Here is a 23697-nt window from a genome sequence, read left to right as displayed (position 1 = left end):
TGTGATCCTCAACCCTTTAAGGTGGAGCCAAACGGTGCAGGTGAAATGCACACTGCAGCATGACTGACAAACTGGATCTCCTCAACATTTCCAGGCCACATTTAAAGAATCTTGTGAAACACGAGTCCTCGAACCAAATCGCTTTCCCCACATCTCTGCAGTCGTTTGTCTGGAGCTGCTGAACTTTCAGATGTGGATTGGTTGCGACTGTGAGGGATGTCTGGGCATTTCCGCTCCACCTGTGATGGATGGACAGGTTGTATTCAATAAGAGTTGAAATGTTTAATGAGGCCATAAGATCATCAGGCCCCAGATCGACTGAGCTGAGGTTCAACTTTTATGCAGTCAGACTTCTTTGTGCAATCGGAGGAGCCGCCCCCTGCTGGTCATAAGAAGGAATGCAGGTGTAAAGCACTTCCAGAGAAGCTAAACTCTTCAGACTTGGTGCAATGCCCATCTTTTATATACAGTCTGTGAATTACCCTCGCCTGTGCCTGTTGGACCTTTGTGACTTGCACTATGACCCCTCCCAGGCAGGCTGACGGTGCTTCACCTTCCTCCTCCTTCATGCCTGTTCTTCCACCTGTTCCTCCTCTGGTCTCTACTTTTCATCATCTTCCATCTTTTTCTCCTCCTCACCAGCTCACCCTGTCGTCCATCCTTCTCTTCCACAGATTCTGTCTCTAATTCCTCCTACCCACCCACTCCACCCCAAACCCCCTTTCCATCACCACCTCCTCTCCGTTGCCGTGGGGATACAGGGGATCATGACTGACAGGCAGCTTGCTAAACCAATCAGATTCATCCACAGCTTCAAAGGCGAACACTCATTGGCAGTTCCCAGGGGAGCTGGAGTGTGTGTGTGTGTGTGTGTGTGTGTGCGCATTCATGGAGTGTGTGTGTAATAGAGTGATGGATGATCTCCTCTCCAACAGCAGAGGAGAGGAAGGATCACTCATTCTCAGTGTCTCTCTGTTGCTCTCTCTCTATTTAATTCCTGATCTCTCTCTCTCTCTCTCTCTCTCTCTCTCTCTGTATGAGTGTCTCTCGCTCGCCCCCCCTCCCTCCTCTCTCCACATCTCTGTCGCTGTGGAGAGCCAAAGAGAGAAGACGTTTGTTCTTGGAGATGCTCGAGGAAAACAAGAAAATAGCTGCTTCTGCTGGATGTTAAAATGCAGCACTGCATGCCTTAAATAAAACACACACACACACACACTGACACACACACACTCCGCGGCGCTGCAACCATGCCAGGAATACCTGCCGTCCATCTGCTGTTGCGCGGTGCACGGGATGTGATGGATGCAGCTCCTACTTTCTGTTGGTGAGTGTTTGATTGCTGTGTGTGGTTTTTCGGGAATGTGTCCGTGTACTCGTGTGATTGTGTGTTTGTGTGTGTGCGTTGTCAGGACTGCGGTAGTCCTTGAGCGCTGTGGCGACTCAGCCTGCGGTTCTGACAGCTGAGGGGAATAGGAAAACAGGGCTGGGGCATTTTTTTCTCTCTCGTTCCGGAGGGGTGCGAGGACGCCTCGTCACTTTAGTCGCTATTCGCGTTTTGTCACTTTGGTGTCTTGCAGTGGAGCGTGAGGGGACACGGTGTTGTCAGTGTCACTCCACAGGTTCATCCCTGAAGTCAGAGAAAGGCAGAGTGTGCAACAAGCCTGGATAAAGGGAAGGGCGGGTGCGGGGGAGCTTTGTGTCTTTTCAAAGTGACGAGAAGCAGGAAAGACTCGTAATAACACGCGAAAGCTACAACCGTCCCCTCAGGAAACCGAGCCGCCGGGACACTTCCCAATGAGGCGAAAGCGTCCCGGGCTTCGTCGGCTCTCGTCAGAGCCGCCGTGGACTGGCGGCCGATGCCAGCGTGCGGTGTGGCGACGTGAGTCAGGAGAGAAAGAGGGGTCACAGGATTGGCTGTGGGGTGATCTCCACCACCGCCTGCCTAATCTGCCAGAACCTCAGCCCCTCTCTGCCTCCCCTCCGTCCTCACTCCCGCTGTATTTAAGCCTCCTTCATAATAAGCAGCAGTGCACGGAGGCGTCTTTAAGTGCTCAGACTGAAATCAGCACTTCTCCCCCCTGCCCGGCTAAACAGGGGTCAAGTACGCCGAAGCTCAGTTTCCTCACGTCAACATGCAGCAGCGTCAGGCTCGGAGCGTCGGCCGTGGACACTTTAAAGACGCAGCCCTCTCCGGAGCTCCAAGACTGATACGTCAACGTTCATCCTCAATTTTCATGGCGTGATTTCTCAGAGGGTTCGCAGCACATTTGGACTGATTAGACTGCATGAGCAAAATAGCCTATTATTTTGATTTAATTGACAATAACAGTGCTAAGTCACTTTGGAATAATCCTCCTAATTAAATAATGACAGCAGGTCTTTTAAACCGGAGACTCCGTCCCTGTGTGAGGAGGAGGAGGACAAACACAAGCACGTTTGGACCCATTTATCACAATCACATGTTTTAAGGGAGCCACGCAGCTCAGAGTTAATTATTCTGTGGGGACTTATTGCACTCTTATCATTACGGGAATCCCCAGCTTCACAGCACAAACTACATGTTGTCTTCTCTCTTTTCCTGATGGGATAAAGTCCCATCCTCTCATTCTCTGAAAGCACCGACAGTTAATCTGGATTTTAGGCATTAACATTCAGTTTGTCCATCAAACATGCAAATTGATCACAGACTCATTAGGAATCATAATTATTACTTTAAATACGCTTAAGTCTAACCAGTAACAAAAGGATAATTACGAAGTGCTGAACTCTATATCCATGTGTTTAAACGACATCTCACAGAAACAATAAAAAACCTTCCAGTAAACCGGGTCACAATAATGATAAACATCATCTAAGCTTTCACGTATCCAGAGCTGCAGCTTAAACCGAGCTCCATCTAGTGGACGGCGCGCACGTACTTAAAATGCGTATTTAAGACTTCACGTGTGGGAATGAACAGCATGAAACCATTACACAGCAACTCAGTTTCCTGCAGGTTGAACGACCCATGCAACTCCAGTTGAGCGGTTACACAGCGCACATACGAACACTCATTATCTACATTTGCACCACTTTGCCGATTGGCTTGCTGGAAATGTGCTGTTCTTTGGCTCCAGCTCCGCAGGACCGTGTTCATTCAGAAAAAAGAACAAAAAGAAGCAAAATTTAAAAGGTGCCAAAAACTGCAGTTCTTCTAACGGCCACCAGAGGCTAAAGCAGTGAATCACATTACTGCACGAGAACGTCACTGTTCTATTATTAGTGTTTTATTCAAATCAATAAATAAAGAGAAAGTCCCACACGGACGTCCAGGAGACCTTCAAGAAGAAGTTTAGATGTTTTGTAGATAACGGGGCTACATATGGTCAAAGCTCGCTGGGGGGCGTGGCTTCTTTGGCTTACAGGTGTACAGCTGCTAGCTGCTAGGGTTCACCTCGGCTAGCCCCTGAACTGGACGCCTTGATGGCGTTTGTGCTGTTGGAGCCTTTTAATGACATCATGTGACCAATAATGTGGCTGCTATGAGGTTACTGTAGCAACAGACCATACAGGAAGGCGGAGCTCCAGTTTTGAGATTCTAGCACTCAGCAGGTATCTGTGCCTGTGTGATACAGTTTGTGGATGCAGCTGTGTAGCCAAGCCAAATGATACCAAATATGGTCATCTCGAGCTCTAAAACGCCAACATGGCCGCGGCTAAAACTGCGACAGTGAGACGTCTAAAACCCGTGGGGGACATCCCGGTTCTCAGGTCTCTGGTGATTGTCAAAGTGGAGTCTGCTGCCCACTAGAGCTCCCTCATGTTACTACATGTGTTTGGGGTCGATAAATCAAATATTTTCTGCTGTTTTATAATATAATTAATATTTATAAAAACATATGTAGGCTCAAAAAAAGTCACAACTAATACAATAAAGCCCCCGAACTGAAATTAAAGCTTCCTGCTGGTGTCAAAAGGAAAGCTGTTAACAAGAAAATCAACATAAATCACAGAGAAGAAAACACTTCATCTTAGTTTGGTGTGTTAATCAGAGCTGTGATTAAAGGTCTGAGTGGGCCACGGCCGCTCGGCGTAATTCTACACTCAGCTGCTTCTTTTGTTTTTGGCAGAATTAAATTCAGCTGGAAGAAAAAGTTGAAAGTTAAGCTGCTGCTTGTTTTCTTCTATGCATTTCTTTGCATTTCAACGTGTCTGGCAGATATTAGCATCTTTCTCAGGTGTAGGAGAGTAGCGTTTGCTGCAGCTCTGCCTGAAACTTTGTATGAGATTCATCATTTTTTGGAAACTCCATTTCTCAGATCGATGCTTGAGGGGGACTTTTCCCGAAAAACAAATGCAGTCTGTAACAAATGGTGATAGAAACTCATTTGTCACATGAATCATGATGTATTCTTGGCCCTCTCTCATTGTGGCCGTGTTCATAAATGGATTTGGGCCTCTTATACTATCTATACTAAACCACTTGTGCAGTACGCAGCGCCGCCAGGAAAATCAACATGTCTGCATCGGTTAATACATCAGGATATTGCTGCGGAATAAAACTTGCCCAACACAAATCAGCGCTAATCATGTTTGCTTGATTCTTCTCCCCATGCTGGAAATCGGGCTCATTGTTTGGAGGTTGTTTCAAAAATGAAGCGCTGAGCTGAACAGAAACGGAGACACCGTGGTGCTGAGAGCGGACAATAAAGCGAAGTTTCCTCGTACGCGTTCACGCCAAGAGACAAAACACAACGAGGGGGAGATGTTTCCGAGAGACGTAATCTCCTCTGCCGAGCCTCCCGTCGACGACGAGATGCCAAAAAATTACTTTAGAGTCGTTTTGTCTTTACTGGTGATATTCCAGAATTCTCCTCAGGGAAACAAAGCAGCATCACTGTGGCTTCCCGGCCCATCGTTGTCAAAGACTCACTCCAGCATCAAACGTGAAGTAAGCTGCTGCTGAAGCTGGAGCCCGTTCACATCTGCTGATTCTGCGCTTCAAAGTCGAGGCCAGAGCAGGCGAGGAGGTCAGGGCGGTGGACGGGGTGTAATCAGCACTCAGAGCATCTCAGGTAGATGAAGATGACCCGCGACCTTCAGCTACCTGACACGTTAAAGCATGCACACATCATTTCCTGGCTTCATTATTACTTCATAGCTCACTAATGACCAAGATGAGCACATATGCTGTTACAGAATGAGTATTTCTGCACATGTAGACACACCAGTCTTTATGCATCAGCTGGGGAAGTTTCATGGTGATGTTAGTTGATGGATTTTCACCACTAACATGTGTTTTGCAATAAAAATGTCTGTAATTTACAACCATAACGTTAGAGGCCACAAATCTCCACTTCAGCACCGCTGACACCCACCAAACTTTTCACTTTTATTCCGGGCTCGAGGGAATCATAAATCACACAGATCTGCGGAGCGTTTCACTCCTGAAACACGGGAAAATTGCCCGACGTCTTCTTGAGAACATTTTCTGATTTATTAAATAATAAAAAGGATCAGCGTGTAAAATGTTTGACGGAAACGTGTCACCATAACCGAAACTAATTTTTCCCACGTGGGGAGGTGAACAATAAGGTCCACGTGATTTCTTCCTGTCGGCATTCTGGAGGTTTAAACGTTTGTTCCTACATCGCTCCGAGCCTGACTCAGACAGACGCATGGAGGAAATGGACTTCATGGATTTCATGAAATGATCAAAATACCCAGAAGCCCCTCTGTAAAAACCTTTGACTCCAAATCAAAAGGAATTTCGAACCCGGCTTTATCCATCGTTCAGATTTCTGAGCTGGAAAAGTTCAACGTGTCACATAAATGGAGAAAACCATAGTTTCCAGTTTTATTCCTGGTTGTGTTCTGGAGGTTTGGACTGAGAGGTTTGCTCATCTATCATTCATCTAGCACCGCCTGATTTATTGACTGATTTTATTCCTAAAATACTGAAAAAATGATATGAATCCAAACAATTCCAGTGGGAAAGATTATTCCCACGTGAAGACAGTCACCAGTATTCCCGGGACTGGACGTCCCAGCAAATGTACCCCAAACCCAGGAGCGTGCACAAGCCTCGGTCAGCGTGGCAGAGGTTAAAGTTCACGGCAGGGCGATTAGAACAGGTTCTGCTGTGCAGCGTTTGCGAGTAGAATCAACAGTTTCACGCCGCTCGCCAACATTCTGCTTTAGTATTTGCTCGATCTTCCCGGGCATCCGCAGCCCACGGCCCTGCCCACCATCCGCCAGCATCGAGCCACACATGAAACAGTCTGAAATGTAGTGCAGCACCATCAGCTTTGTATCTAGCGACCTGTCAGAGTCGATATAAGAACCCATCTGCTGCTGCCTCCTCCGCACTGAACACACAGGAGATGGTTAGCTTTACACATGTACCGTCGTCAGCTGACAAACAGAGGTCAGGCTGTTAACCCGCCTGTGTTTACGTGCTCCACATGCATGTGACTGTGAGGGTAATTAACAGCAAGACTGGCTGCTGATTAAAGAGAGAAGTGCGACTCGTGGGAGTGGAGGCTAAGTGTGAATTCTAATGTTGGTGATGCTAACAAGGAGCTTGTGCAGAAGGAGGGGGAGCGGATAAATGGGCGGACGAGCCTCGCTTGGGATGGGTTTAATCGTAAATCAATGGCAAACGGAGGGAGGAGAGAAAGAAGGGAGGGAACGGGGGATTTAATGCGGGAATTCGGATCTTATCTGGATGTTTTGGCGACGTCGTCTTCCCCGTCTCGTGCCAATAACACCCACAGAAATCAATTAAAGTAAAAAGAGGAAATACAGGAAACCGGTACACACTGTTCTGCTCGTGTCTCGCTGTCTGCTGCTAACCCGAGCTGCTGATAATGAGTCGGGTCGATCGGAGCGAAGCTGCAGGCTGATCGAAAACGAGTCTTCTGATCCAAACGACGAAGTTTCATTCAGTTTTCAGTCTTTTACAGAATCCTCTTACAGGACCGATCAAGTTTTCAGGATAGCAGAGAGTGCTACTGCACATTTCCTACGACAAAAAGGTTTTATGTAACTAAGAATTTCCAGAATTTCTGTACAGATTTGAGGACTTTTATAAATCTTTAGAAGAGAAAAACAAGTGTGGGAGTATTAATACCGCTGCAGCCGGAGCTAGAGGACAGTGCACTAACATGTCTGTAAAAACACAGTCCAAGGATTCAACTGAAGGAATTTTCAGTGTGAATTTATTTCACCGTATTTTTTAACTGGGCAACAAATGTTACCATTTCTGTTTATGGAAATGACAAAAAGCATAATTAAAATGGATCATGTAGTGACATTTAGTTTTGTTTCTCTAATCGAGTCGCTCTTGTTCCCACGTAAGAAACTAAACTTTGGGAATCATATTGCTGTGCGGCAGGTGGCGTTTGGACTCCGGAGATGGGGAGTGAACTCCAAACTCAGCTTTACTTCCGGGAAAAAAAAACAAAACACACGGGGAGACAATTAACCCAATCAGTCAGAGCGAGAAGTTAAAGTAGAGACAAAACACAGGAAGCAGCCGCTGTGAGGATAAACCAAATAAACTCAGAAACATGACAATAATTAACAGAAAGGCTCTAAATGATCCCCAAAGTCCAGAACTCTGACAGTCTGCTGCTTTTTGAGGTCGTTTCTTTGTCACTGTTAGGACCATCCTTAATTTGATATAAATCAATGTGAATTGCACAGGATTACCGCAGCGCTGACTCATGTCAGGTAAAGAAAAAAAGATGAAGCGACGCCGCTGTATGTGTCACATTACCCTAACAACGGTCTCGGGTTTGAATGACTGTCCCGTGCATGAAGGCAACAGAATACAGGCATTCAGACTTTGTTTTAAGACATCCACGAAGCTCAAGAGACTAAATGTGTGCAGAAGTACACACTCCAGCTTTTTATGCAGTTGTTTTAAGGATTTCAGAGCTTCTCTTGCTAAAGTTTTTATTTTTATTGCATTAGTAGAGCACCTTTATTGGCTCCACCATTGGTCACTCGCTGCTGGATGGAGTTTCCTTCTTTCTTTCTTTCTTTCTTTCTTCAAAGCACAGATCACAAAGCAGGGGCTGATGTCATGACGTCCTTCCAGTAACTTTTCTGTCCTAGATGCTGGAAATTCATAAATTTGCACCGGACTGTCCTGTATCGCTGGAGTTGTGACAATACCTTCCTCTTCAGGACTTTTGATGAGGACATTATTATTATCTTTGTATATAAAAGATGGCTCTCACACGCTTTCAGGCCTTAATGGCAGCATTTGCCTCTCTGTGGCTGTAAACAGGATTATTTCTGCTGGACATCAGAGTTTATGGGGACTGTCACTGTTGGAGCCTCTAGTGGACATTAGAGGTACTGCATTTTCTGGCACTTAAGGGCTTCTTTTTTTGCTTGCTGTTTGTTAGATTTGAGAAAAGATGATGGTTTTAGGTTAAAAACATGTTGATAATACCAGCAAACCCTATCAGAGTGTATAAGGTAGTACTGGAGACAAGCAAGCCAAGAGCAGTGCTGCTACTGTTAGCATTATTTTCATCTGGCTGATTAACAGCACTTAAAATGTCTCAAGGAACAAGACAATAATAATATACAATGCCTTAAAAAACAACGTTGGTCTAATGAATCCTAACCACATAGAACAGCTCCACACCTCCCAGCTACACCAGTTAATCCATCACTTAACAGATGGGCCCGAATATGACCGGCCACTTCCTGTCAACACCATTTAATGTCTGAAATTGCTGAACCAGAGGAGACCAAACAGAGATTTCTTTGCAGAGGGAAGATCAAGAAAAACAGAGCTATCCCAGAACAAACAGCACAGATGGAAGATCCAACACAGCAACCTGAGTCTGTGTGCGCCCGTGTATACAGTGTGTGCTGCTTTTATATACGTCCAGATTGCCTCACCATCACATAGAGACGTAACTACGCAGTAGGATCAGCAGCTTTTTAAATAGACGTTCTATCATTAACGATCTTAAGGTTTATTAGAACAGGAGCCGCTCGGCAGAAAGCACAGGAAAAAACATCGCTTTTACTACACGAAGCACGGAGTGTTTTATTTCCCAGAAACAAAATCCGTCTTCAAAGGTGAACTCGGGTGCCACGAGAAACAGCTTTTCCTGCTGTAATCATTCGTCACGTGTCTCTGGACAGCTCGCCTCTCAAAGATGCTTTTATTGAAAGTCGAGTCCTTTCTTTGAGTGATTCACAGTGCAAAAAGAGTAGGGTGAGGAAAGGACGATTAGCCAATCACCTGCCTGGGATGACAATGGGGTGGCTCTCAGGCGAGGTGAGTGCTGTGACGGTGGAGACATGGATGCACTTTTCCAGCATGTTCAGGTGCTACCTCTTTAGCTCTGAGGATTTGAAACCCCTGGTTTTGTTTTCGGGTACAAATCGTCTAAAGGAGGAAAATGCCAACAGCATAGTCATGGTCATGGTGTGCATTGGCAGAACGTTCCAGAGACCTCGGCTGGAAACAGTCCTGGAGGTTCTCCTTGGTTAGCATTTCCACATCGTTTCTGCTGCTGTGATCAAATCTACCACAACCGACTATGGACTAAGCAGAAGTCCTGAAAGATCCATAAAGACTCATCCAGGATCAACTGTCCTCAAAACTGATGAGTGTTTCCCTCCCTGAAATTCTCGCTGCACTCTGTACATCTTGAAGTTTCTCGGGAAACTTTACGAACTTGTCGTCTTTAGTTTTTTGCCTCTAAATGCAGCAGGTTCATCCCCGGCTCGTTGGCTTTGGTGTCAGGCAGTGAAAGGAGGGGTGACGGCTTGAACCCCAGAGAGCTCCCTGAGTGTGTTTGTGAGTCGTCCTTTAGTCTTAGTCCTAGACATCAAGCTAACATGTCAGGTCTCATACAACTGTTCATCAAATGTGCAGAATCTCCACCAGCGTAAATTTCTCCACTCTAACGCAACAAAAAATGAGAAGGCTCCACCTTCTGTCCCTTTGCAGCGTTGCAGTCATTGTATCTCTAAATCAAACTCATCGTATTTGGCCCAGAAATGCTGGAATACTGCTGGTGAGTCTGGAGGTGTGGAAGACCAGAGGCGCCCACCAGAGGGCAGTGGCTCAAACAGTTGGTGGGCAGGGTGTGAGGGGTCACCTGTCATGGCCCTGGTTTACCTGAGACAGGAGGATGTGGTGATGGCCTCCAGGGGGGCACAGCCAGTGTTTTGGGTGGTGTTAATGACCTTCTGTGCAGCCTTCCTGCTCTCAGTCGTGGCCCCTGAGTACAAACATCAGGCAGGAGGAGAGCACGCTCTCCACCGAGGAGCTGTAGAAGGCCAGCAGCAGGTCCTGGTCCAGGTTACTCTTCCTCAGGAGACGGAGGAAGTGCAGCAGCTGCTGGGCCTTCGTTACCGGGGTGATGGTGTTGTGACATCAGCACTTGTTACTTTGTCTGATTTGAAAAATGGCTGACTCGACGAGGACCGGGTCTGCGACCACGCGCACTGAGCCGCCGTCTCCAAAGCCACATTGGTGCATGGAGACGGCGTTAAAGTGGCAACGAGACGCAGTCTGCTATCAATTTATGAAGTGGGTAAATCTGTTTGTGATAATACGACGATTAACTGTGATAAATCAGCAGAAATCATAAATCTGTCACCGTCTGCTTACACCGAGGTCTGCTGCATGAGATGTCCTTGAAAGGAAAAAGCAGATGAGCTTATTTCACGGGGTTTTCTTACACTGCAGTAGTTTTCTCCCTCCCACGGGGAGGTCAGAGGTCAGCAAACAGAGAGCCGGTGGGTGTTCAGCATTTTGCTTAAAGGCATTTGTGTTAGCCCAGGGTCTCAAGGACAGACGCCTGCAGAGTGGAGACAAAGCAGCTGACTGAAAACACAGCAGCTAATAAAGATGAGAGAGAATCTGACGGTGATTATCTGTCTGCAGGGAGGAGAGTTATTTATGTGCAATCTATAGAAAAGAAAGGCCGGGTGCATCGGTGCCGTGAATAAAAGTGTTAATTAGAAACTTGAAAGCAAACAGTTTATTCTGCAAACACAGACTCATTTATATGATTGTGCACCTCGTGTTTTGGACACTTTCACAGCAACATTTATTCGAAGAACGAGTCAGCGCTTGTTTATTTGTCCTATTTATTCTCACTGCTCGCTCCACTCTGTTCACATTTGTCATGTTTATGTTCAGATGTCCACGCTTCACGTTCTCATCAGCGAGGCGGCCATCGTGACCGTGCAAAAGTAACGGCTCCCTAAACCTAAAAACTGGATGTGCCGCTGTTGGCAGCAACATCTGCAATCAGGCGTTTGTGAAAACCGATGCTGTGACGCAGCTGCAGCTCCATGCATCGTTCACATGTCTGTTTCACTGTGAGGAAGTGTCTGCAGATCCTGAGCAGTAAGAATTTACTGTTGCAGCAGTAACAGAAATTTAATATCCCAAAATATCTGCATGGCAACAACAGCATAGCCTGTTAGCTAACATTAGATGATGACGAGCTCCTTTTCTGTCTGTTTCAGGCCAAGTCCAAAAACGCAGCCTTGTCTGTGCATGCGGTCCACACGTACACGCCGTTAAAGTTTACATGAGATGAATTTCAACAAAGGCGGATAGAGGCTATCTGCAGGTTTTACACACTTCCATGTAGACACGCAGTTACTGTCGCTCCACTTAGAAAGACTGATTCTACGCGCCATCTTTGTTTACTCTTTCCCTCCCAGGCTCCTAGGCTTCTGATTGGCCAATTTCTACACGGTTAGAATCATATCGCCACCTGTTGCTTTGGCATGTTCTTCTTATTTTTGGACTTTCCTAGAGTAGCTTTGCACGAGTTACATTTCCAAAAATGTATTTTTCATCTTGTACTGGGCTTTGATGCGGTTCATCCACCACCTTAAATACTTTTTCAGACGTTTGATTTTCTGCCGTTTGTTGGTTGGTTTACGCTACACAGAGGAAAAAGAGTGGCTGGAGGCTGCAACACAACCGTGTGCAATGAACCCCTTTAAAGTAGACATTATGGCTTTAATGCTTCAGCGACTGGGTCCAGGAACACAGGAACAGGTGGTAAGCTGCTATCTTCTGACTGATTGCAACATTTAAGCTAAACTGTCAGCAATCGGTGGCAGACTGTTTGGAGACAGGTTGCCTCTCAGCAGGCAACCTTGTGCATTCGTGTTGCCAGGAAGTTGCACGTCAACCTCTGGGTGAGCAGTTTGTCACCATCACCACTACGATCAGGTTCCACCAGCAGAAACAAATTCAGTGTAATCAGTGGGCTGTCAGTTTGTTTTTTGCTTTCACATCTATCTCCAAAGATGTAATTAAGACATTTCCAGGAGCAGCAGCTCAGAGGAGGGTGTTAGCAGCGAGCTGCGGATAGCCGTGTGTATCAGCGAGTCCTGAATAAAACATGGGGAACTGGGACCACTTTATGAAACGTCTGCCACATTAGGACGGAGGAGCCCTAAGAGCTGTGGCCCCTGGCTTCTCCCCCCGCTGTATAAGAAATGCATAAATATTTCACATTCGAGCTGCTTTAATCCATTCGCCAAATGTCAATACTCAGCACTTAAAAAAAGTGGCCAGGCCTGCAGTCCCACCGGGTTAAACAGAGCAGCTCCCACGTCTGTATGCAGGTCGTATAATGCATTACTAAATACTTTTATCAACAGTGGGAGGGTCTTTCTCCCTAAGTGCTGCCCTGGCAAAGAGTGAGCCGGAATAGGTCCTGCAGCCGGATCGCGCCGTGCGCTCAGCAGCAATCGCTTCTATTCCCGGCAAAGAAAAGTAATGGGGAGAGTACAATCTCTAATTTCTGAGGTCGTGACATTTCTGTGCAGCGGGCAGTGATCCTGCACGTCAGCTAAACATGTTGGAGAAACTGCGAAAGGCCCGTCGCAGCAGAAAACTCCTCTTTAATGAAAGATTCAACCCGGGACGAGAAACATTAGTCGTGCCATTAACTGTGTAGAGCTACAGGTGACTGAATTTATCAATACAGCAGTTACACTCGTCCACAAAAAGATTCTTTATTCCAGAATTCAAAGGAAGAATTTCCTTTATTTACCAAAGATGTCGAATATTAAAAACAAGTATCTCACAAAGGTTTGGTGAACCTCTGAGTTTATATGCACGTATGATTAGTGACAACAATATCAAACTATTATGAAACTGACCTAAATAACAATCGTGTCCCCGCACATGGTTTCTCTTTCCAGTATAAATCCACCTCCCAGTTATTTCTGCACTGGCAGCACTTGGTAGGGTGGTTCAGACCAAGGTTACTGTGGTTAACAAATGATTTGGGGAATTTGGAAAACTAAAATAAAACAGAAATGCAGAGGAAATATTGTTAATTTAGTAGCAGTCTTAGCTCATGAGACAGATGGTTTTATTGAGACTGTGAGTCACTAAAAGTTTGATTCATTTCCCTAAATTTACCTGGTGGAAATTACAAATAAAATCAGCATCAAAATGCAGATTTTAGTGATGTTTTCATTTATTAATATACCAAAACTACGCAAACCTGCCCTGTGTGAGAAAGTCAGGGCTCTGAAAACACTGAAAAACTTATTTTTATTTGCTCTGGGCATTTTTGTCTGATATGATAAGTGCGACAACTATGCAAAAAAGAAAGTAGGAAGGGGTCAAATACTTTGTACAGCATTTATACTGTATATGTACTGTGTATGTATATGTACTGTGTATGTATATGTACTGTGTATGTACAGTGATCCAGTGGTGATGGTGAAGCTTCAGACTGTTATAAACACTCAGGTTCAATCACTCTGTACTGGGCGTCTCTACGATTATCACCGTGTGCCAAAACTAAACTGAACTGAACACAAACACCAGCTGTGGAGAAAAAATAGATATGAAAGAATAAAACTGTGAAATTCTACTGTGAACAAATCAAAGTGAAGCAAACAAACAATATCCTGTTTTAGTCTTTGTCCATACTTTAAATCTGAAAACTGAAAACGTCTCTGGAGGCTCTGCTTCAGATGGTTACTGAGACAACCAATCAAGCTGGCTTCAAAGGGGGCGGGGCTGAAACAATAAACCCACAGATCAAGAAGGATTACTTTAAACAGCGATTGGTGCAAGTGTGTAAGTGAGCAGGCCTTCACACTTTAACAGCAGTGAAATTAGTGACGCCTTAAACACGTGACTGCATAAAGAGTGGACAGTGAATCTCCATCACTTCCTCTTTCAATAAAAACTAAAACAATCACGGCGTTTAAACTGTCACATGATGAAAAGCGGCACCACTCTGATCTCCATTTGATGTAACTGTGTTTGTGCAGGAAGGGGAAATGAAAGAAGCCCCTACGGGCTTTTAGAGTTAAGTAATAAGAGGGAAATGAGTGTGCGAGCACTGCCGAGGTAAACAGGAGAAATTAAATCAGCGTACGGCGGCGTCTCCCAAGAGCGCGCTCTCCAGCCGAAAGAGAAAACATCCACTATTAAACCGTCCGTTTAACATTCCTACCACGCTTGCTTCATTAGCAGAGAGCTCGGTTCTGTCGTTACCTAAATACTATACACGGCGCTGTTGTTTCCATGTCTGTGAAGAGGCATTTACATAATCCTGTAAGGTTAGATACAGCACAGCAGCTCGCTGTCTGGGCGATGGACGCCCGCGAGCGCTTTAATGAGCGGAGACGAGCGAGGAATGATCGCAGTTTGAAGTGAGCCTCGTAAGGCAGACGGTCCAAATATAAGTGTCCAATACAGCCTAATTACACGTTGAATGAACGTGCTTGATCGGCACATTCATTCGTTCCAACGTTGTCAGCTCAGCCGAGCGAGCTGCTGCACACAGACGGATGCAGGCAGAGAAGCTCCACCCTGATGGCTGCACGGGAACACTTCCCTGCTTCATCTGTCAGTAACATTCAGGATTATTAAAGTCATGATTTGAATTTTCAGATTAGTTTTCATTCATGTTTGACAACATAAACAGTCACTCTGCACCAGTGCCTTCTCCTGCTGAACTGAAGTGGGAGCTTTGAGTTTAAGTTAACTTTTGTTTTCATACAAAGTAACTTCGATACGATTATGTCAGCGTTTGGCCCCGACGCCTCTACGTCACCGGCTCCCAGTGCAGGCCCCGTGTGGGCTGTGAAGGTACTGCAAGTGGTCGTTTATGACTTTAAAAAATAACATTACCGTAAAATATGTACCTATTTATTTGACCTGCTTTACATCTGGTCTTTTGGTTGCCTCCCACTAGGCTTTGCAATTTTGGAAAACATTCAATCCTCAAGACACTATATAGTGAAATGTGGTGAGAAAATCCCAACAATCAATCCAAGCCAGCGACCCCCAGTGAACAAGCACTTTGGCGACAGTGGAACAGAAAAACTCTCTTTTAACTGGATGAAACCTCGGGCAGCACCAGGCTCAGGGAGGGGCGGGGCCATCTGACAGGATGTAGATGGAAACTTTTTGACCACGTCTCTGTTTTTGCAGCTTTTTGGATTTGGGAATTTAAACAAACAATAATAAAAAACAAACAAACAATAGTTTTAATAAAAACGGGTGTATGTTAACATCAGCCCCAGACATGCAGATGTAACAGAATTTAGTGTTTAGTTTAGAAACTTGATTTTTAGGAGGCATCAAAGCCATCGTGCAGAACAGTACTTAAGGTTTCTAAAAGAGCACACGATAAAGAAACGAGGAACGAGAATAAGTGACAGAGCAACGTTCAGTTCTGCAAACCTGAACGCACAGAGCGCCACAAACAAGCTAATATATGCATGAAGTGCCATAGCTCGTCCTCATCAGCAGCCGGCTGCTCGAGCTCACGCTGACAGCTTCATCTACTGTTGTACACTCGACTGTGGCTTCTGCACTCAAGGTCACAAATTAATCAAAGCATCAATACGTGCAGTCGACATAGGCAAAGCTCGCTGCAGACCTGTCACCTGTACCGACAACGTTGATTCAGCGTCTCATGAATTAGGCAGAAAGCGGCGCAGGCAAGCTTGCACGACAGATAGTTGTGGTGGGTCTACAACACCTCGAGGTTGTGCGCATCAGCTGCAGCTGCTGTGTTTTTGTGTGTGGGTGATTTGATAAGTGTGCGCAGCTGCATTGTTCACAGCAGAGGAGCGGTTCAGGGGGCGGCGAGAATCTGTTAATTACAACACAGGGGAAAGAAGCGAGGACTTGTTTTGCCTCTTGAATTAACATTTTTAAGCATCATCTCAGAGCTCCATGTTTGACAGAAAATTAAAAACTTCATCCTGTCTGCCTTTCACCCTTCAGCTGTGGAAATGTGCTCATTCAAACTTATCCAAAAATATACATAATAACAGCGGTCGGGTCACCTCACTGAAAGTTGGGGTTTGTCTAATAGCCACCCACGTTACTGCATCTTAACAGAGAAACTGTGATGTAACTCTGAAGTAGTAATCCCAGGCAATGTTTCTCAACATTCCCCAACAGCAGCGTCTTATATCGGTCTCTCTTTCTCTCCCGTCTCCCCAGATGGAAACTGCCACCAGTGACAGCGACGGAGGATAATAATGATGGAAGGCAGAGTGATTCGTCCCCAGCCAGAGCCTCAGCACTCCTCCACCGCCCTTCTGCTTCTCAGCGCCGCTCCCTGAAGGACGCGTCGACCTTGACACATCACAGCGTGCGAGACAACCTGACACACACCGAGCTGAAAGGTTGCCTCTCATTGCCAAGAGTGGGAAGACAACGGGGCCAAAGCTTCGGGGACCAGGCGTCAGCAGAAATCCGCTCTGTCTTGCTGGAGTAACAAATGAGCTTTTATTTGTGAAGTTAACACCGCTAACAGCCGACTCCATAAGGGCCAATTACTGGCTGAAGGGAATACGGGGCCAAGATGAAGGAGGCAGCAGTTGTGGCTTGTTTGCTGGCTGAGCTGTGTCTCGCTGCTTTTGTTCTGGCCTCCGAGGGGGCCGCTCGTTGCCCCCCGTTGTGTCGATGCGAAATACGACCCTGGTTCTCTCCCAGCTCTATTTACGCCGAGGCTACCACCGTGGACTGTAATGACTTGGGCCTGTCGGCGCTACCGCAGGGACTCCCCTCAGAAACACAGGTGCTGCTACTGCAGACGAACAACATTGTTAATGTGGAGAAAAGTTTGGATTACTTGGCCAACATCACTGAAATTGACTTGTCCCAGAATAACATTTCCTCGGTGAGCGATGTTCGTCTGGGGTCTCTCCCCCAGCTGCTGTCACTCCACATGGAGGAGAACTGGGTTCAGGAGCTTTCTGACAGCTGCCTCGCTTCCCTCCCAAACCTCCAGGAGTTCTACATCAACCACAACCTGATTTTCTCCATTAGCTCCCGGGCTTTTCAGGGCCTGGGCAGGCTGCTGAGGCTCCATCTCAATTCCAATCGACTGACAAGCATCGACAGCGAGTGGTTCAGGCCTCTCCCCAATCTGGAGATATTGATGCTGGGAGAAAATCCCATCCTTCACCTGTCAGACATGAACTTTAAGCCCTTGGCAAACCTCCGAAGCCTTGTGCTCGCCAGGATGAATTTGACTGAAATTCCTGATGACACTCTGGTCGGGCTCGACAATTTGGAGAGCATCTCATTTTTTGACAACCTGCTTAATCGAGTACCCCGAGCAGCTCTGACAAGAATTCAGAACCTGAAGTTTCTGGATTTGAATAAGAATCCGATTGAGAGAATCCAGAGAGGTGATTTTATGGACATGCTGCACCTCAAAGAGCTCGGCATCAACAGCATGCCTCAGCTGGTCTCCATCGACAGTTTCGCCTTGAACAACCTGCCAGAACTGACAAAAATCGAGGCCACAAACAATCCCAGGCTGTCCTACATCCACCCTCGGGCCTTCCACAAGCTCCCCAGACTGGAGACTCTGATGCTCAACAGCAACTCCCTGAGCGGCCTTCATCGCAGTACCGTGGAGTCACTGCCCAACCTGCGAGAGGTGAGCCTGCACAGCAACCCGATCCGCTGTGACTGTGTCATCCGCTGGGTCAACACGAACAGAACCACCGTTCGCTTCATGGAGCCCGACTCGCTGTTCTGCGTGGAACCTCCAGAGTACCAAGGGCAGCACGTCCGAAAGGTGCACTTCAGGGAGATGACGGAGATCTGCCTTCCCCTGATCTCACCCGGGAGCCTCCCAGATCGAGTTGAGATCAGCAAAGAGAGCTCAGTGTCACTGCATTGTCGGGCGTTTGGAGAACCAGAGCCCGAGATCTACTGGGTGACACCGTCGGGTGTCAGGGTCATACCTGGCAGCATTTCCAATAAGTACTACATGCACCCAGAGGGAACCTTCGACATCTACGATGCCACGGAGCAGGAGGCTGGCTCTTACACCTGCGTCGCCCACAATCTCGTCGGGGCAGACCTAAAGTCTGTGCTCGTTTCAGTGAACGGATACACTGCCCTGCCTTCGAAACAACTTTTACATGTATATATCATGTCTGTCCAGTCCTATTCTGTCATTGTGTCGTGGGAAAGCACAGGCTCTTTGCTTTCACAACTAAACTGGTCCATTTTAGCAGAGGGCCGCCGCCTCTCGATGCCATTTACAGCCAGGCTTCCTGCTGATGTCAAAGAGTATCACATCAAGCAGCTGCAGCCGTCCACTCGCTACCAGGTTTGTGTTGAGGTGGTGTCAGCGCAGCCTGGATACAGCAGGGACTGCGTCAATGTGACCACAAAGGAGACGGCAGTCCCGAGGGAGACGACCCACAAATGGGACGTTGTGGCGATGGCTGCTTGTGCTGCGTGTTTTATCGTGGTCGCTGTGGCTTGCTCTGTCGTCTACACGTCCCTGCACAGCCAGGTGTTTTACAGGAAATTAATGGCCGACCAAGCCGAAGCGCTGCTGATTGCCAGCACTCGTTCCTCGTCTTCTTCTTTCCTTGAGTTTGGTGCGTCTGGGATCAAGGTGACGGCAACTGTAATAGACTTAATGGATGACTCTGTGTAAGACGCGTCCTTGTATGTAACAGCGCTCTGGGATTAAGCGAGGATGCAGAGTGAGGGACACTGGACAGTTTACGAACCCTCCTTCCACGAGCGGACTTCAGCAGCGGATAAATCATACTCCTGCGTAACTGGCTAAAAACTATTTTCTATCTGAAATCGTGTCATTATAGCTTAATCAGGCAGATATCGCGACTATAATCCACACGGCTACTGGTCATTCATGCAGTGCAGCCAGACTAAAGCACAGCACAGGAACTCTTCTTGTCTTAAATACCTTGTCGAAGCAGCTTTGACGTCTGCAGAAAGCATTTTCTTTGCCGTGTTACATTAAGCAAAGATAGTTTATAATGGCAGAGAGAAACTTGTTAGCCTAGTGTACAATAAACCTGATTATAATGTAAACAATTTTATGAAGAAATACATTTTTCATTAAACCTGTGTAGTGTCATAACTCCAATCTTTCTCTTGAAATTTAGACCAAAAAAAACAAAGCATGTGTGCGCTGGCACGAAATAATTCAAACACCACTTTGTGTGGATGACGTTTGTGTAGTTTGTGTGTGAGGTCTGCAGGAGACAAACACAATTACAGGGATCGCCCTTCAAGGCAGACTCTTTAACGCTGTTAGGGAAATGCAATGCAATCTCAACAGCACGACAAGAGAGATGGTTTGTTTGTGCGTAAGCATGTGTGTGTGCACCTTAATGACTGTGTGTGTAAAGTGCGAGGGCATTGGCAAACCCACTGACTTTGAATTGCATTATATTCTCTTTCATTAAAAATCCAATATGGATTCCCAGAACAAACCTCGGCGCGGTGATGAATCGGCGTCATGCACAAACTGATAGGAGGCATTTATCAGCGGGACTCAGTCATAGATCAACCGAGTTTCAGCGCCTTGGACAGGGCTTTTAGAGCGCGCCCATTTGTCACCGCCACAGGAGCTAAAATATGACCCATTAGAGGCAGGTAGTGAGTAGGTCAGCAAGAACGTGGCGCCCATGCCGGCCCGTTCCCGGCACGACCCTGGAGAGATACCGCCGCCGTCGCAGGAACAGCTCAGCAACTATCGGGCTCGTTTGTAAAGTGCTCAACGCTGACTGCAGAGGAGGGGCGAGATCAGGCACCCTGGATAAAGTAGTTTCAGTCCTAAACAGGACGAAGGGGAGGACGGGCAGTGCTCTTTAAACCAGATCTGGGTTTGCACAACAAGTTTAATTTCATGCACACCTGCACAGTTACTCTTTGCGCTGTTCGATGACACTTATGGTTGCAATAAGCACCCTTTACTACGGTTTGCCTCTGAGGCATTCTCACAAAGTCCACGCGGTGCACCTGCCTCTGGCTCAGCTCCAGCACTCTTCAGAGTGAGCCAAGTTTCTTTCAGAAGTGATGTTTGGGTTTGTAAGTGTTTCCTCAGCGTGCTCGGAAACATGTCAGCACGAAGCATCTTCTTCAGCCTCGCACTGAAGGCCGTTAACAGACAACAGTTTCTGTAGGTTCTTCTCCAACTCGTGGGTCGTGCTGGTGGTTAGTTATGCTTTTCTCCTCCCACTCACACATTATGTCCCTCTCACTACCAGTTACAGCCTTTCATGTGTCACGCTGTAATAATTCCCACCATCTGGCAACTGTCTGCATACAGAACTGGCTTCCTTTTGAGCAAGGTACTGATACTAAATTAAAAATGGATCCACTACTTCCTGCATGCACAGATGAATTCTGCAGCACACCTGGAACCTGCGCACCATTTGGGAAGCACTGCATTATAGCTGCATGCTTCAGCGCAGCATGGGGAAAGGTATTCTGGGTATTTAAAAGAGCAGCTGCAGGAGAAAGGAAGGATTTTTAAAAAGGAGCTGACAGGTCATTTAGAAGCTTTTCGTTTCCTCCCTCACCTGCTGGGTTCAGCTGTGGTTCACTCCTCACTGAGAGGAGCAATATGTCAACATATAATCCTCACAACCAAACCAAATAAAAAAAGGAAGCGTCTCGGTGTTTTTAAACTCTGTCAGAGATAAAAAAGAAATGCCAATACACGCTAAGAAAACGAAAACGCTCCAAGTGAGTAATAGCTCACTGCTGAGGGTGTGTGCACAATATGTTGTGGCAGATCCAGAGGGAACATCTTGGAACAAGAATAGCTTCGCACACAGCACCCAGCCCAGCTGGCAGGTTAAATTAAATCCTCACGTCCCAGTGACACTGAAACCAGGACTCCACACAAACCAGTAGAACGGCAGAAAACCACACTAGCACTGGGAATGCTTTAGCTGACTCTAACATCAATGGACCCGACTTGAGCAGTTTCGTGGTACTTTTCCGTTTCAGCAACGCTACTAAACTGAAACTTGATTCAGACCAGTAGAAAAAATGTCACGTGGCCAGCAGAATCTAAACGTTTGGCCAATGAGGAGCAGCCACATGCTCAGTACATGTCACTGCAATCAAATTATTCATTTATCCTCTTTGGAAAGTTGCTCTGAAGTGCGGTAACATTCAAGGATGTCAGGGCATCACAGAAAATGCTTTTTCCTTTGAAATATTTTACATGCTGGCCGGATTCTGATCCTCGCCTACAGCTTGTGCTGCATTCAGAATAATAAGGTGCATCGTGTGGAAAGTCTAAATGTGCTCAGTGAACTTCAAAAAATCTCCTCACTAGATTATATTAGTTTTGTGTCAAATGGAAATTTTGCCCTCATGGCAAAGCTCAAGTAATGGAGAGAAATGAGAAACATTCAGAATCATCCTCTGGTGATCGCCGGGTTCTTTATTTTACCCCAGTTTATTCTAAGGAAAAGGCTGGCCGAAGGGATAAGGTACTAGATCTTTATCTATAGTAACAGTATATATCACAATAAACAATATACACCATGAACATGAAGTAAAAATTCAACATTTTAATCTATCCAGGGCGGACGCCCCTCGCCCAGCTGGGATCGGCTCCTGATATGGATGGAAGAGGACGGATGGAGAGATTTTTAAATAAAGACTATTTTTTAAATCGAAGTTTAAAAATCCTGATAATCACCGTGTGAAAGTCTGCGGCAGCACTTTTTAGTTCCTATTGCTCATAATTAAAAAAATGTTTACATCGTGGATCCCTGTAGATATTCGAAAAACACAGTTACGCTGAAGCATTCACCTCAGAGATCCTGCAGTTTGGCGAATGAAACAAAGGCGGCGTTGGCGAGGGCGCGACACGAGTCGATGTCGTAGAGACGATCAGATGTTCAAAGCGAGAGAGAAACGCTGCAAATACAACGAGACCAGGAAAAACAAGCCCGGCCGCCGAGCTTAATGAGCTCTGACTGCACGTTTAGTCCCAGCAGAATCATATCTGCAGCCATTATATACGATTACATTACCAGCGTTTACCCACCCCCCGTTTCATTTTCAGCTAATAATCCATGAAAAACATCTAACGATCTTAGCACAAGTGAGCTAATACCTCATTACAACACTTCCGTTTGTAAAGTGTCCCATTTCTCCGCTCCGTGTTAGCGGGGAAAATAAACTTGGCGAGAGAGCAACACCATTTTTCTCATGAATTATTACCCCATTATAAACATTTGGTATTTAGGCCAGGCCTGCAGCTTTTTGCTTCGGGTACGAATAAAAAAAGCCTTACATTTATCTAGCATCCCTCATGTAGAACCTCCTGGGTTTTAAGTAATTATTCTCCCGCTCATCGGCCCATTAGGCTCGAACAACATCGCTGACTTTGGGTGATCTTGGAGCACGAAGCTTTCTGAGCTTTTATTGCTGCTTCGTGATGGCAGGTTGCAGATGGCGAAAGTGCACTTAACCTCTGCTGATAAACCGCAGCAGATAGCACTCATTTACAAGACAAGGTTATATACAGTAGAGCGGCAGGAACCCATTTGAGTTGATTAATGACTCCACCTCTGACTTGTGTTTTTGTTCTTGGCTCCGTGGGCGTCCTTTTTTAATCTTTTCCAGGAAATACTGACTCAGGACACACAGTTTCACTTTCACACACACAGACTCGGCGCGAGCTGCCGGCGACGGTCGGCCCTGCAGCGATCGTCGGCGAGCTGCTCTAACGCTCTCGGCTCCTGTGTTTGGCTTAATGGCAGAACGACTGGTGACAGTGACCCTTCGTTTGGTTCTCATCTCAGGGCGTAAAACAGTGCAAGTCGGTCAGATATGCACAACACGCACTTTGGTGTTGACAAAGCCGGCACCACTGAAGGTGATGATTAAAAAAATGTATTCTTAATTAAGCAAGGAGCTGCTGCGGCTCGGGTTAACAACATCAAACCTTCACGTTAGTAATTCTTACACCGAGCGTTTAAATGTGATGCCAAAGGGTCCTTTACAAACATCACATACAAGGTTTATATATCAGTAAAACTAATATAAACATGTTTATTATGAGTATTACTCTTGAACTAAAAAAACAAACTTGCATTCATGAAACACTTCATTGGGTACGCCAGCCTGGACCGATGTTCAGCACATCAAAAGGTGCAGTGAACTCGTCGCCATGTTCAAGAATCCTCTCCAGTGTGAGAGGATTCGAGCTTAATGAAGTGTTATTCATCTGGAAGCAGCCAACACAAGATGGTACGCTGTGGCCACAGAGGGACAGACAGCACTCAGGGAGGCTGTGGAGTTTAAACAATGCTCAGTTGGTACTAAGAGGCCTAAAGTAGGGATGCAACGATACCAATCTTTTCAAACCGATACGATACCGATACTTGGATCTGAGTACTTGCCGATAAAGA

General features: G+C 46.3%; 2 protein-coding genes across 2 annotated transcripts in view; one reads left to right on the top strand and one right to left on the bottom strand.

Annotated features, from left to right (window-relative positions):
• Positions 1–23697, bottom strand: part of immp2l (inner mitochondrial membrane peptidase subunit 2) — a 223240-nt gene that overhangs the window by 65506 nt on the left and 134037 nt on the right. The window lies entirely within an intron of this gene.
• On the top strand, positions 1103–19439 carry LOC309710554 (leucine-rich repeat neuronal protein 3-like). Its single transcript, XM_082540136.1, has 2 exons — positions 1103–1324; positions 16478–19439. Exon 2 carries the CDS (start codon positions 16842–16844, stop codon positions 18942–18944), a length of 2103 nt encoding a protein of 700 aa, XP_082396262.1. The 5' UTR covers positions 1103–1324; positions 16478–16841; the 3' UTR covers positions 18945–19439.

This window comes from Aulonocara stuartgranti, assembly GCF_965226115.1.
Source record: "Aulonocara stuartgranti genome assembly, chromosome: 7".
Taxonomy (NCBI): domain Eukaryota; kingdom Metazoa; phylum Chordata; class Actinopteri; order Cichliformes; family Cichlidae; genus Aulonocara; species Aulonocara stuartgranti.
The sequence above is the reverse complement of the archived record's forward strand: the minus strand, read 5'-3'. Positions and strand labels throughout refer to the sequence as shown.

Coding starts and splice junctions, on each gene's coding strand:
- LOC309710554 (XM_082540136.1), top strand. CDS start 16,842: ATGAAGGAGGCAGCAGTTGTGGCTTGTTTGCTGGCTGAGCTGTGTCTC.